We start from the raw sequence: 13,182 nt of genomic DNA, 5'->3' as shown, positions 1-13,182 counted from the left end.
ACACTGATTCATTTTCTAGAACCAGACAATAGGACAAAGGCTCACCCTCTAGGGTGACCTTGGTGGCAAATTACCTAGTCGCACAACTTATAGTTACTATAACGTCATTTACGATCACCCACTTCGTATGGCCTTGGTAACTAATTACCTGATCACATATTGTGTAATTACCATAAAGTCATTTATAATTATCCACTTTTAGTGACTTTGGTGGCTATTTACGTGATCACTTATACTTATGTCAAATTACCATAAAGGACGACTATGAAAGCTATATAAGTTTGAAATTATATTTGAGATATTATGATCGGTCAACCATAGTTGGAGGGATCACTAGAAATGGTCTTCGAAAATTGTTAGTCACTAGATATAGTCATCAACGACAATTGCTAGATGTGGTCGTTGGTGGAGGGTGCACAGTGGTTGTCGAGGTGGGAAATAGTGGTGTGAGGGTATTTTGGTCTTTTTTTATACATCACGAAACTCTATAAAAGTTGTTTTATTAAGAAAATAAGCACTTAGAAAGTTGATACATTAAAACAAAAACCTATGATAATGATGACGGTTGGATACGAAGATGCGAACTATTTATCCAACACATATAAGTTAGATCTTAAGACGTTATTTAATATATATGAAAAAAAACGCTTATATTACGAAAATGACATGTTCGAAGATTCCTATACATTTCTAAGGAAGCTATTCTTCATGTTACTACAAAATCATGACGGAAATCTTATGTAGAGAACAAAACTTGTCAAACCTACAACCCGATTTGATGAAAGAAAAACACAAGGCTTCGAGATTTCCCCGGTCGCTTCATTGGATCGTTTGCAAGTACCTCTAGTATCAATGAATGTCATTAAGCTACAGGGATCTTCGGTTCGCCTAAATTCACGAAGCACTCTGCCCGAGCCATACGCCCCATCGCTGCATTCCACGATACGAGATGGTCCACGAACACATTGACATACTCTTTTTTATCATTCTGTGTCAAGGTATGATACAAATACAAATCAATGATCAACTAGAGAAATTTTGGAAAGATAATCAATCACATTGTGCCTTTTCTTGAATGGAACTATTATTTTTCTTTTACTAAGTTCGATAAAAGTTAACTTCAAAAAGCACTATATAAACTAACTGTATCGATTGTATCGATTGGAGTGAGGAAAAACATTCTTTATAAGAGTGTGAAAACATTTTCCTAGAAGACATGTTTTAAAAACTTTGAGAGAAAGCCCGAAAGGGAAAGTCCAAAGAGGACAATATCTACTAGCAGTGGGCTTAGGCTGTTACAAATGACATTAGAGTCGGACACTGGGCAATGTGCCAGCAAAGACGCTAGGCCACGGAGAAGGGAACGAATGCTAACGAGGACGCTAGGCCCCAAATAGGGGTGGAATGTGAGATCCCACATCGGTTGGAGAAGGGAACAAAACATACTTTATGAGGGTGTGGAAACCTCTCCTTATCAGACACGTTTTAAAAATCTTGAGGGGAAGCTCGAAAGGGAAAGTCCAAAGAGGACAATATCTACTAGCAGTGTGGGCTTGGGCTATTACAAATGGTATCAAAGCCGGACACTAGGCAGTGTGCCAGCAAGGACGCTGAGCAAAGGAGAATGGAATGAATATTAACGAGGACGCTAGGCCCCAAATGGGGGTGGAACGTGAGATCCCACATCGGTTGGAGAGAGGAACGAAACATACTTTATAAGTGTGTGGAAACCTCTCCTTATCAGACACATTTTAAAAATCTTGAGGGGAAGCCCGAAAGGGAAAGTCCAAAGAGGACAATCTCTACTAGCAGTGGGCTTGAGCTATTACAAATGGTATCAGACCCGAACACTGGGCCATGAAGAAAGGAACGAATGCCAACGAGGACGCTAGGCCCTGAATAGGAGTGAAATGTGAGATCCCACATCGGTTGGAGAGGGGAACGAAACATACTTTATAAGGGTGTTGAAACCTTTCTTTATCAAACACGTTTTAAAAATCTTGAGAGGAAGCCCGAAAGGGAAAGTCCAAAAAAAGACAATATCGGTTAGCGGTGGGCTGGGTTGTTACACTAAATTTGGACATTTGAATGTACGGGGACCAAAATGATACTTTTAACCAATAAATTAAATACGACAGGCATTCCGGCAGAGGTTCATACCTTGTAATCCAGATAATAAGCATGCTGGGGAAGGAAAAAAATAACGACATGTTATCATCTATGATCAGCTCAACTGAAGAAACATATCCTATATTTGATCAAGAAAGAAAAGAATTTCATACCTCCCACATATCCAAGCAGATGATTGGCTGCACAACAAAGTATAGTAAATCAAATTTCTGGGAATAAAAGAACCTTGTACTCAAAATCGAACATTGACTTACAATGTCATCCCAGACAAGCGGGCTTGTCGCATTCGAAGTTGTGATCACAGCGAGTCGTTTTTCTTGTCTCTTCACTGATACAATGAATGACAGTTCAGGAGAATCAAAGTAGACTGTTAAATGATCAATCATGAAACAGAACTCTCAATCCGAATATAGAAAAATGATCGGCACGGTATTTTGTCGAGCTTTAGATCATAGAGTTGAAGGGGAAATCGAAGTAGATAAACGTTTGCATATCTAACATCAACCATAAATGGTTGCAGATTTCCCAAACTGGTCTATTACGTATTGCTGTCATGCTCACGGTTTTAAAACACGTCTACTAGGGAGAGGTTTCTACACCCTTACGAGGAATGTTTCGTTCCCTTCTCTAATCGACGTGGGATATCATAATCCACCCCCCTTAGGAGCCAACGTCCTCGCTGGCATACCACCCAGTGTCTGGCTCTGATACCATTTGTAACAACCCAAGCTCACTGCAAGCAAATATTGTCTGCTTTGACTCGTTACGTATCGCCGTTAGCCTCATGATTTTAAAACGCATCTACTAGGGAGAGGTTTCCACACCCTTATAAGGAATGCTTCGTTCCCCTCTCCAACCGTTGTGGGATCTCACAATCCACCCCCCTTGGGGGCCAGCGTCCTCACTGGCACACCGTCCGGTGTCTGGCTCTGATACCATTTATAACAACCCAAGCTCACCACAAGCAGATATTGTCCGCTTTGGCCCATTACGTATCGCCGTCAGCCTCACGATTTAAAAAGTGTCTACTAGGGAGAGGTTTTGACACCCTTATAAGAAATGCTTCATTCTCCTCTCCAACCGAGGTGGGATGAGGAGACAAACTATAAAATATGATAAGCGCACCAACAGCCACTAAGTTTAGTCAAAATAACACTCGGGAAAGAACTCAAAAACTTCCACCAAAAAGTACTTATTATAACGGTGTTAAAGAGCATTAATTAAAAAGGTTGAATCAATGTCTGAAAACTTACAAACAAGCCAAACCCAGCCAGAACCAAAGTGTGAAAGAGATGCTTGTATAAACTTGTCCTTAAAATTGGTAAAAGAACCAAAATCTTTTTCAATTTGTTGTAGAACACCAAGTATGGGCATGCTTCCTCCTCCAGGTTGCATGGATTCCCAAAAGAAGTCATGATTCCAGACCTGAACATACATAAAGGAAATGGTATCGTGCACTTCCCGAACTTAATCATACACGTTACTACAACATCTACAAATGTGACATGTATTTTCAAGATCCCTTCTAAAAAAAGACAATTCTATATCTCATACAATGATGTAGAACGCACAAGCCATTTGCGCACAAGACCTCGTCTTTTATGGGTTAATGAGATCAAAGATCTTTTACTAAGAAATTTGGATCGAGACGAAATAAGGAATTTTTAAGACAAGTTTCTTCTTTGGTCGGATTGTTTTTGATTCTGTAGTTTAAAGGATTTTTCTTAGCAAGATCTTTGTTTCATTTGGCATGCTTTTATAGTTCCCTTTTAATCGTTTATTGAGTTCATTATGTCTGTTTTTTAGTTTTGTTCTTATATCACTCCTTTCATGGAGTGTGAAAGTTTTTGTTTAGGGTTTACAAGAATTGTCTTATTGAGAGTAATAGGTATCAGAAGTATGCTGCTAAACATTCAATTTCTTTGTCATATCCACACCAGCCACCATATGTAGCAACTAATAGGATAGCGATGCTATACTACACTCCTGTTTCCCCCCTTTTTCCCTTTTAGAGTATTGAACACCAAGTCTGGTAATCATGCTTCTTTGAAATCCTTCTGTCCCAATATTTTTTTTTGAAAAAAAAAAAAGAGGGATAGTGTAAGAGTCCAAGCCCACCGCTAGCAAATATTGTCTGCTTTGGCCCGTTATGTATCATCGCCAGCCTCGCGGTTTTAAAACGCATCTCCTAGGGAGAGGTTTTCACACCCTTATAAAGAATGTTTCATTCTTCTCTCCAACCAATTTGGAATCTCACAATCCACCCCCCTAAGGGGCCCAGCATCCTCGCTAGCACACCGTCCGGTGGCTGGCTCTAGTACCATTTGTAACAGTCCAAGCCCACCGTTAGCAGATATTGTCTGCTTTGGCCCCTTACGTATCGTCGTCAGCCTTATGGTTTTAAAATGCATCTGCTAGGAAGAGATTTCCACACTCTTATAAGAAATGTTTCGTTATCCTTCCAACCAATGTGAGGTCTCAGATAATCTCACGTATGTTTTATTAATGATAAAGGGAACAATCAGGTAAGGTCAAGTAGCTTTTGAAAAAGTAACTAAAAGACTTGCAATGAATGAGTCAACAAGAGTATCAGGAAGGTTTAACTTTAGCCAAATAATTTGAAGTAGAACATGGATCAACATTGAAGTACCTGGGCAGCATTGTTAAACTCCGGTAAAGGATTTCCATTGTTATACGTTACTTTGAGAAGTTCATCTAAAGTGTGGCCATATAAAATATCATTTTGGCTCAGTTGTTTGTTTAGACCTTCAACGTAATTACGGTGATGTTTACCCCAGTGAACCTCCAACGTCTTCCGGCTCATATATGGCTCTAAAGCATCCTGAAAGTAGAGAGCAAAATGAAACATAGCAGTGTTATATGTTGTTAGATATATATCCACTTCTTACCAGTAATGCTGCCACAAATATGACAAATTTATAATCAGTTTGGTCGAAATTTGTAGGCTTAATATTGTAACAGCCCAAGCCCACCGCTAGCAGATATTCTTAATATATTGTCATATTGTAACAGCCCAAGCACAAATATGGTCTATGATCCAAAGAGGACAATACGCAAAGAAAAGATGGCTACAAATAACTGGGAATAAGAAATCCACCCCAAAAATGAAGGATTTGGACCCCATTACATATTAACAAGAAATTGGTGTTTGTTAAAGCATGAGGCACATGATTGAAAGATAAGGTGTAGAATATGTCAAAAAAGTAACAAAAAAATCATATGAGAGGAGAGAAAAGAAGAAGAAGAAGAGGAGGATAGGTGCCTTATTGAGGTCACCATACCTTAAATGACCTCTCTCAGGTCTTGTTGCACATTTTAAACCAGGACAAGAATACTAAGGCTACTACATTCACATTTAACGCCAGTATATTAAACCTGCTTTCTGTGGATCCTAATTGTACTACTATCTATTTAACCTGCTTTCTGTGAGTCCTAATAATGTTTTACGGAAAAAAATTCAAGGACTAAAAGTATACAGGAGTGCTGTAATGGAACGGCACAATTTCAATATCATGCAAGGTGTGCAAGAATATAACGACCTAAGTCCACCGCTAGCAGATTTGTCCTTTTTGAGATTTTCCTTTTGAGCTTCCCCTCAAAGTTTTTAAAACGCATCTGCTAGGGAGAGGTTTCCACATCCTTATAAAGAATGTTTTGTTCTCCTCCCCAACCGATGGGGGATCTCACAGACACAAGACTGTTAAAAGTAAATGGAAAAACATAAAGCTTGATTTTGCAAGTCTGCCTTTGACGATCAACAAACATATTGAAGAGTTAGTGCCGGGCTAGCCGAAAATCAAAGTTTAGCGGATATGTTTCCTTCTAAAAATGACGTCTAAATATCTCGGACCATCAAGTGACTAGCATTGGAATTCTATGAGAAAGAAGCAAATATCTGCAAGAAACAGTCCATAAAACATGGGACTTTGGTTGCAAAATAAGTATGCACATCATTAGGTTGGTCACTTACAAGTTCATAGGGAGGCGTCTTCAAGCCATAATAAGCAGTGACTTTCATTCCTCTTGTGGTTACATCAGAACTTTCCTTATGCAACTTACTACGATGCTGCAAAGAACAAACATTTGTGATGATCAAATAAAATTCTCTCGAAAGCCTTCGGCATGAATAAAGATATTGACAATTTTCCGAGATGTGAAAACGGTTACGAGATAGGAACTAAGACTCGCAGTAACTCTTTGGGAGAGTTCCATTGAAAAAGAAGAAAAACAGATACATCAAATACGTTCGATTTATAATATAAATTGAATCTGTTAATAGAAGATTGAGAGGAAGAGAGATGAGCTACCATGAAAACATTAAAGTTCCTCTGAAAATTATTTTGCTTACTTAATGTTAGCAGCCAAAACATATAACATTAAAGGACTCATACCAATAGAGATGTGTTCCTTATTTATAAACTCTCGTGGTTTTACTTATGGATTTCCCAAAAGGCCTCATACCAATAGAGATAATATTCCTTACTTATAAACTTATGATCAACCCCTTAATTAGCCAATGTGGGACTCCTATCCCAACAATCCTCAACAGTTAAAAGACAAAGTTGTTAGGAATCACGACTCTCCACATTGATACGATATTTGTCCATTTTGAGCATACACTCTCATGACTTTACTTTTAGTTTCCCCAAAAGGCCTCATACCAATGGAGATGTGTTCCTTACTTATAAACCCATGATCATTCCCTAAATCAGCCAATGTGGACTCCCTCCCAACAATCCTCACCATAAGTAACTTTCATACGAGGAACTATTGTGTTCTATAATCGTTCAATGATAGAATTCACATGAATAAAGTAATCTATATGAAGGTCAAAGCAAGCATTAATCAGAGAATATCAAGGAAAGGCACTGTACCAGACAAGGATGCTTGGTGCTCTTTAACTGCTGGGAAGAATTGGACAGCAGAAGCTGAGAGTTAACGTTCAGAGGATTGTAGCAAGAAATCATTGTTCTGTATCTCTAGCAACTAAATATTCACTAGCTGCTGCTGCCGCCTGAAAAACATAACACACTGAATTCAGACCACAAAGAATTAATGACAAACAAAAAATTTCAACCCAAACTAATTTCACGGTCTCTAGTTTCATTGAGGCATTAACTCAAACAACTTATGTGCATTTCATGCTTAATAAAAACCAAACACTGTTTTCTTGCTACCAAAAGAATTTCCCAATTTCAAAATCGAACACTTCCATTACAGGACGAAGAGAATTAAAACGTTGTTCTTAACATTTCATCACCAGTCAAACAGATATGGAGAGTCATCTTCTCAATACAGTGACACTCTCTTATCCAGCCAAAAAACAGAAAAAGCGATTTTCTACAAGCCCAATAGCCAAGTTCTTCAAATAAACATAACCCATTGCCTTGAACCAAAAAAATATCAAAAGGTTAGTCGATTGCACCTACTGGAAAATGGGTTGGTGCTATTCCTTCGCGTTTTCTCGGAAACCGAACAGATTGAAGTAGAGGGAGGAAAAATGGGTGGGACTGAGAAGAGTTTTTCGTCACGTTTTTGGGAAATTACAGAGCTGTAGTTCAAGTTTACTGGTGAGCGAAATGTTGCCGCCGTTGTTCAGCCTAGTCTCAGTGTAAGAAGAAAGAAAGTTCTGTTTTCCCGCTATATGCACCCGGCCAAGGATAAGAATTCTGTTCTTAAATAGATACGGTAATAAATAATATATTAAATTAATAAAAAAATTTCTACTTTATCTTAAAAAAAATAACTAAATATATATATATTTTTTTAAAATACAGTTGGTTTTGGATAAATCTATTATATATTAATTTAAATAATTCAAATGAAATATAATTTTATTTTAATATATTAATATATTAAATATTAATTTGAGTCAAATTTGTTTTAATTTACTCAACTTCTCTACTACGGTGTTGAACATTCTTATACCGACGTAGAACATTCTTATACCATGTGCTCTTAGAAATACATGTAATGAGTTAATGATATCTTTGAAGAAGGTGATTTTCGAGTCTAACATGTTTCGTACTACCATTGCTTTTAAATAACAAAACAAGGTATCAGACGACATCTAGTCCTTCATTCGACGAGCTTGCGAATACAAGATCATACTTGCGACGCAATTTTCTGCTTGATGAAACTGCAGCTATTAAGCCTGGGATGCTGGTGCCTTAGACTAAGTTTGCTATTGATGCTAAGTTTGATTCGAGCAATCTTTGACTGTATTGGGTTCGCTCGACGATTGCTCGAAGACATGGATTAAAGATAGAGCAAATGCAAGTTCCTCCAATCAAAATCTCAGAAAGAGAATAAATCTTTACACACACTGGAAAAACTACTTCTCTACCTGTGAAATTCATGGGGCAAAATTCTTCCAAAACAAATTCATGAGATAACACTTAAAACATGGGTTGAAAAACAGAGTTGCTAAATCTTTCCTTCTACGGGTTCTAGAGGCCTTACTAAATCTTCGTCCCCGCGCTCACGACAAATTGGATTTCTAATCATCCAGTGAGTGCTAGAAGAAGTTTACAGCTACCAACACCTCAAATATGACATGAACCTTCCCCCTAAGGTTTACCTTCAAACATATTACATGGTCACACATTTCCCTATGTTGTAGCAGCCATCTGCTTCAGTTTTGCTTGTAAGATCACCCCAGCTTCATCTGCTAGATTCTTCTTTTTAGCAGCAACCTGCATGAATTTAGCAAAGGAATATACATTTACTTCTTGTTATAACCGAGAGCAGCCCAATATGCTTAAAAAAGCTCAAATATATGCATAAATTATAAGCAATGAACCCAATATGGTTCAAAACAACCCAAATGTAAGCATTAATCATAAATATTGCACCAAATATGGTTCAAAACAACCCAAAATATATCCATAAAGTTATAAATCCTAAACAACGAACACAATATGCTTTAAAATGTCCAAGTATACGTATAAACCATAAAGTATAAATACTGAATAGTTAACCCAATATGATAAACTTGACTCACAAATAAAATTTAAAAGGAAAGGTTTAAACTATTTACTTTGATTGAATTGTTTTCAAAAGCTTAGTTTTCCTTTCTACTTAAACTAGTTACTCTAACTGGTCGGCAAGGAGAACTGCATTATACGTTGACGACTCTAGCAGAAGCAGCTCAAGTACTTCTCTAATAGAAAAGGGGAACGGGTCAGGCGTGCGACTGCAAGTGGATTCATAGAACCTAATAGTCAATCTTTGTCTTTTATAGAACAGGGCATGGCCCATTCCCATGCGCAACTCACAAGAAGGCTACCCAACTGGGCACCATACATCATCTCCCTCTTTCATACCACAGAGCCTTCGACTTTAGCCAACTGGGCATCATACATCATCTCCCTCTTTCATACCACAGAGCCTTCCACTTTAGCCATCTCTCACACATCTCCCAAAATTTCTCCCCCAGCCACAAATACCCGTTGAACCGTTTTTTAATACTGACACCATTCCTTCCATTACTGACACATCATACCTCCCCCAACCTTTATTGAACACCGAAATCACTTCCACCTTTTCAATTACACCAAAATCATCTCTTCGACTAAAATATCCAGTACCATTAACAACAAACAAACCATACTTCTCACTAGAACCAAATTTTCCACAAACTGTGAACCCATATTTATCAGATTCAAATGGTTATCTTTCCTCACCATGCTCTCAATCGACTGAAGGCTCCCCCTCATAGAACCAATCCTTATATAAATCTCCCATAAAATACTCCCTATTATTTCTAGTCTTTTTGCTTTTACCCCTTGAACAACAAACTCCCATCCTCAACCCTTTACCTTGTCTTGTTGATGATCCTGCTCTAGTCCCCAGGGAACCTATAGAAATGAACCAAACGCTTTGCATTGTTGAATGCTCTCAGGAAAATTCTATTCCAAAAGGTGCCAATGAATTGGGTAAAGGAGATGGCTCACAGATTGGTGACCAAACTATGTATCTGCCTATCTTTTTCCCTTGGTTAGTTGAAAATGGGATGTGTATCATGCCTTCTCCCACGAATGGTGTAATCCTCGCACTATTAAATTTTGGGCTCTTGTCATTGAGAAAGTTGAGAATCATTTGCATAACCCAACAGACACATCGCACTTCCACTTATCCCTCTCATAAAAGGAGGTAGACACACTCCAATCCAAGTTATGCTTTCAAACTTGCCTATATATTATTCCCGCATTTTTCTTGCTCCATCAAAGGTCACAAAATATATTAAGAAGTTGTACATGACCTTCTGTGGAGGGGAGACATTGACAAAAGAAGGTAGCCATCTCCTAAAGTGGCCACTTATACAATCCCCTATTGAAGAAGGTGGATAGGGAATTTTTGACATACAAAAATGAAATATCTCCCTCTTGGCCAAATGGAATTAGAGGTTTTATTAGGATAAAAATGATCATTGGCAAAAAAAAATTATTGCTGCAAAACATGGTACTAGCCATTACAACTTAGAATCAAGCAGTATTTCTTGAAAACAACCAAGATGCCATGAAAATCTATCCATAATTTGCAGAGATAGTACACAATCACATAGAAGTCAGAATTGGGAGGGAAGGTAATGCATTGTTTTGGAAGATGTTTGGCTGGGAGCACAAAATTTACAGTGAAAGTATACCTCTCTTTATCATTTATCTCTTAGAGAAGAGGTAACTATTGTTGATCTATGGAATCAAAGGGTTGGTTCTTGGAACCTAATCTTGAGAAGAAATCTTGATAAAGTTTAAACTGAAGAATGGGCTTCCCTATCTCAGCCTTCATTGACCTCCATACTCAAAGATCAAGATGATAGATGGGCTTTAGGTTTCAAAAAGGATGGGCTCTTTTCTAACAGTTCACCAACCCAAAAGCTCACATCCCTGGTAATTTGACAAATTTGGCTTTTCATCAACAGTTATGGAAAGGACATTCTCCCAAAAAAGTCAAGTTTTTATTTTAGAGCTTGGCCATGCTTGTATCAACACCTTTGACAATTTACAGTGAAAATCTCCTTGGCAGGCTATCACTCCAAGTTGCTGCCTCATAAACTACCATGGATAATGAGTCCCTGATTCACTTGTTCAGCAACCGTGCTTCTGCCTCAACTTTTTGGTCATTCTTATAACAAGCATTTGGTTGTTACATCACTTGACCTGGTGATATCTTTTCCTTGCTCAACTTGTCTCTCAAGGGACACCCATTTACGAAGGAAAATAAAATGTTTTTTCTCCATTTTATCTATGCCTTTCTTGGAATTTATGACTTAACAGAAGTGCTTGGGTCTTTAAAAATAAGCATTAGAATATACACTCATCGAATCTACTTCATATCTTGGAAGTATTTTACCTCCTACTTTTTGTAATTATCTCTTAGCAACACTCTTATCTCATTGAAGATCTTTCTTGTAACCATCATAGATAGGTCTTACTTTTGTATTCTTTCATAAATCAATGAAATGGTTCTATGCTTCCAATCAAAAAATAAAAAAATTAAAAAAAGTTCTGTTTTTGAATAAAGATTATATGCCCATTACAAACAGCTTGATAGCAATTCAGCATTGACCAGAACAATATGTTATAAGCTCTTTAATTAGACCCAAGCACAAGAAGAAAGGATGTACAGAGAGATATTTATGTTAAAGATGAGTAGATGCCGTCCAACTCATTTCAATTTCAGTTAGCGGTGCTTCCTTTCTTGAACTTGCCCTAATTCTTTACCAAGTATAATATTTCATTCACAAACAAAGATGCAGAAGTAACAATTAAGGAATTATAATATATTGTTCAGAAATCAACATTTCTTTCACTGGCATTCTAACTTGTAAAAATTGTTAAAAAAAATCAACTTGAAAGTAGTCACAATACCTCAATTAGTTGGTCAAAATTCGACTTTAGCAATTTGATTTTTCGATCGCAGTAATCTTTTCCTTCAGCCATTGTTTTCTGATTCGACCATCAAATCAACTCAAAACAGTCATGAAAACACATTTCCAACATTAATATTTAATACATGACAAACTTATATTATTGTTGACAAAGCCGGATCATCATTCTTACACAGTGAATCATAAGATCCTAACTGATGATAACAATAAAAAACAATTAGTGATAATAAAGCAGAACAATTTCAGATAGGTGGGAACAATTGATCTTAAGTACCCTACATAGAAGGTAAATCTGCAAGTAAAGTCGCCAAAGAAAATCAGCATGTACCACTCAACAAAAGGCACAACTCAAAACATATTGTAGTACAATTACATTAACCATCTGTTGGAAAAAGAAGTTAAATTTTCAGCGACACCGATCTCGTTTGCCGAATGAAATCTAAGTAAAAACCAAATAGATTTCAACTTCGTTTTTGTGAAAAGAACTAACGTTGGATGCAAGAAAAAAATGAATCAAGAACTGAAGAAAGGCAACCAAGCAATCAGATCCCAAAGTCCACCTAACTGACCTCAATGAAGTATCCAGTTCCGACATCCACCAAGACCTTATCGGCGTCATCCAGCGTCCCAGGAACGTAAAGCGACGCAGTAAGAGGCACCAGCATCTTCTTGCCTAAGAAGAGATATTTGTGAAAAAAAAACCCTACTCACTAACCAATACACGATCAGGCAAACACAGAAGGCACTATCTGAACGAATAAGCACAACAGACAATCAACGAAGAAGCAAAAACTCATAACAACAAACGAGGAGCCACCGATTAGAATCCAAACACAAAAACTTACACTAATTTTCCAGAAATGGAGAGAAGCTAACCTTGAGGACGGAGCGAGAGATCGTGAAGGGCAGCGGAGGCATTGTCGAGGCGAGAAGTGGCAGTGCGAATGTTGTTGAGGCTATCGTGAAGGAGATTGACTTCCATGTCAGTCTGTTCTTTGATGGCTTTGAGTTGCTCGACACTCATCTTCTCCAACTCCAACGATCGCACCCCTTCGCCGGCGCTGCCGCCCTTTCTCGAAGCCATTGATTCACCTTGGCGTTTGGATTCAATTTTACAATCTGCGAATCAGATAGACACT

General features: G+C 37.8%; 2 protein-coding genes across 3 annotated transcripts; both read right to left on the bottom strand.

Moving 5' to 3' along the window:
- Positions 1-565: 565 nt before the first annotated feature.
- LOC111487045 (superoxide dismutase [Fe] 3, chloroplastic) lies at positions 566-7,811 on the bottom strand. 2 transcript variants are annotated; one of them, XM_023134265.1, is made up of 9 exons: positions 7,577-7,811; positions 7,026-7,165; positions 6,122-6,217; positions 4,781-4,972; positions 3,384-3,555; positions 2,385-2,458; positions 2,283-2,309; positions 2,161-2,184; positions 566-988 (listed from the first exon to the last, which is right to left on the bottom strand). In XM_023134265.1, the coding sequence occupies exons 2-9, from the start codon at positions 7,116-7,118 to the stop codon at positions 863-865; spliced, it is 804 nt and encodes a 267-aa protein (XP_022990033.1). In that variant the 5' UTR covers positions 7,119-7,165; positions 7,577-7,811; the 3' UTR covers positions 566-862. The 2 variants fall into 2 exon arrangements, with proteins under 2 accessions (XP_022990033.1, XP_022990032.1); XM_023134264.1 differs by having other exon boundaries at positions 7,581-7,811.
- Positions 7,812-8,416: 605 nt separating this feature from the next.
- LOC111487047 (probable prefoldin subunit 5) lies at positions 8,417-13,182 on the bottom strand. Its single transcript, XM_023134267.1, has 4 exons — positions 12,920-13,182; positions 12,613-12,716; positions 12,024-12,101; positions 8,417-8,846 (listed from the first exon to the last, which is right to left on the bottom strand). The coding sequence occupies exons 1-4, from the start codon at positions 13,125-13,127 to the stop codon at positions 8,763-8,765; spliced, it is 474 nt and encodes a 157-aa protein (XP_022990035.1). The 5' UTR covers positions 13,128-13,182; the 3' UTR covers positions 8,417-8,762.

Source organism: Cucurbita maxima, unplaced genomic scaffold (genome assembly GCF_002738345.1).
Source record: "Cucurbita maxima cultivar Rimu unplaced genomic scaffold, Cmax_1.0 Cma_Scf00012, whole genome shotgun sequence".
NCBI lineage: Eukaryota > Viridiplantae > Streptophyta > Magnoliopsida > Cucurbitales > Cucurbitaceae > Cucurbita > Cucurbita maxima.
Note: the sequence above shows the minus strand (reverse complement) of the source record. Positions and strands in the feature narration are given on the sequence as shown.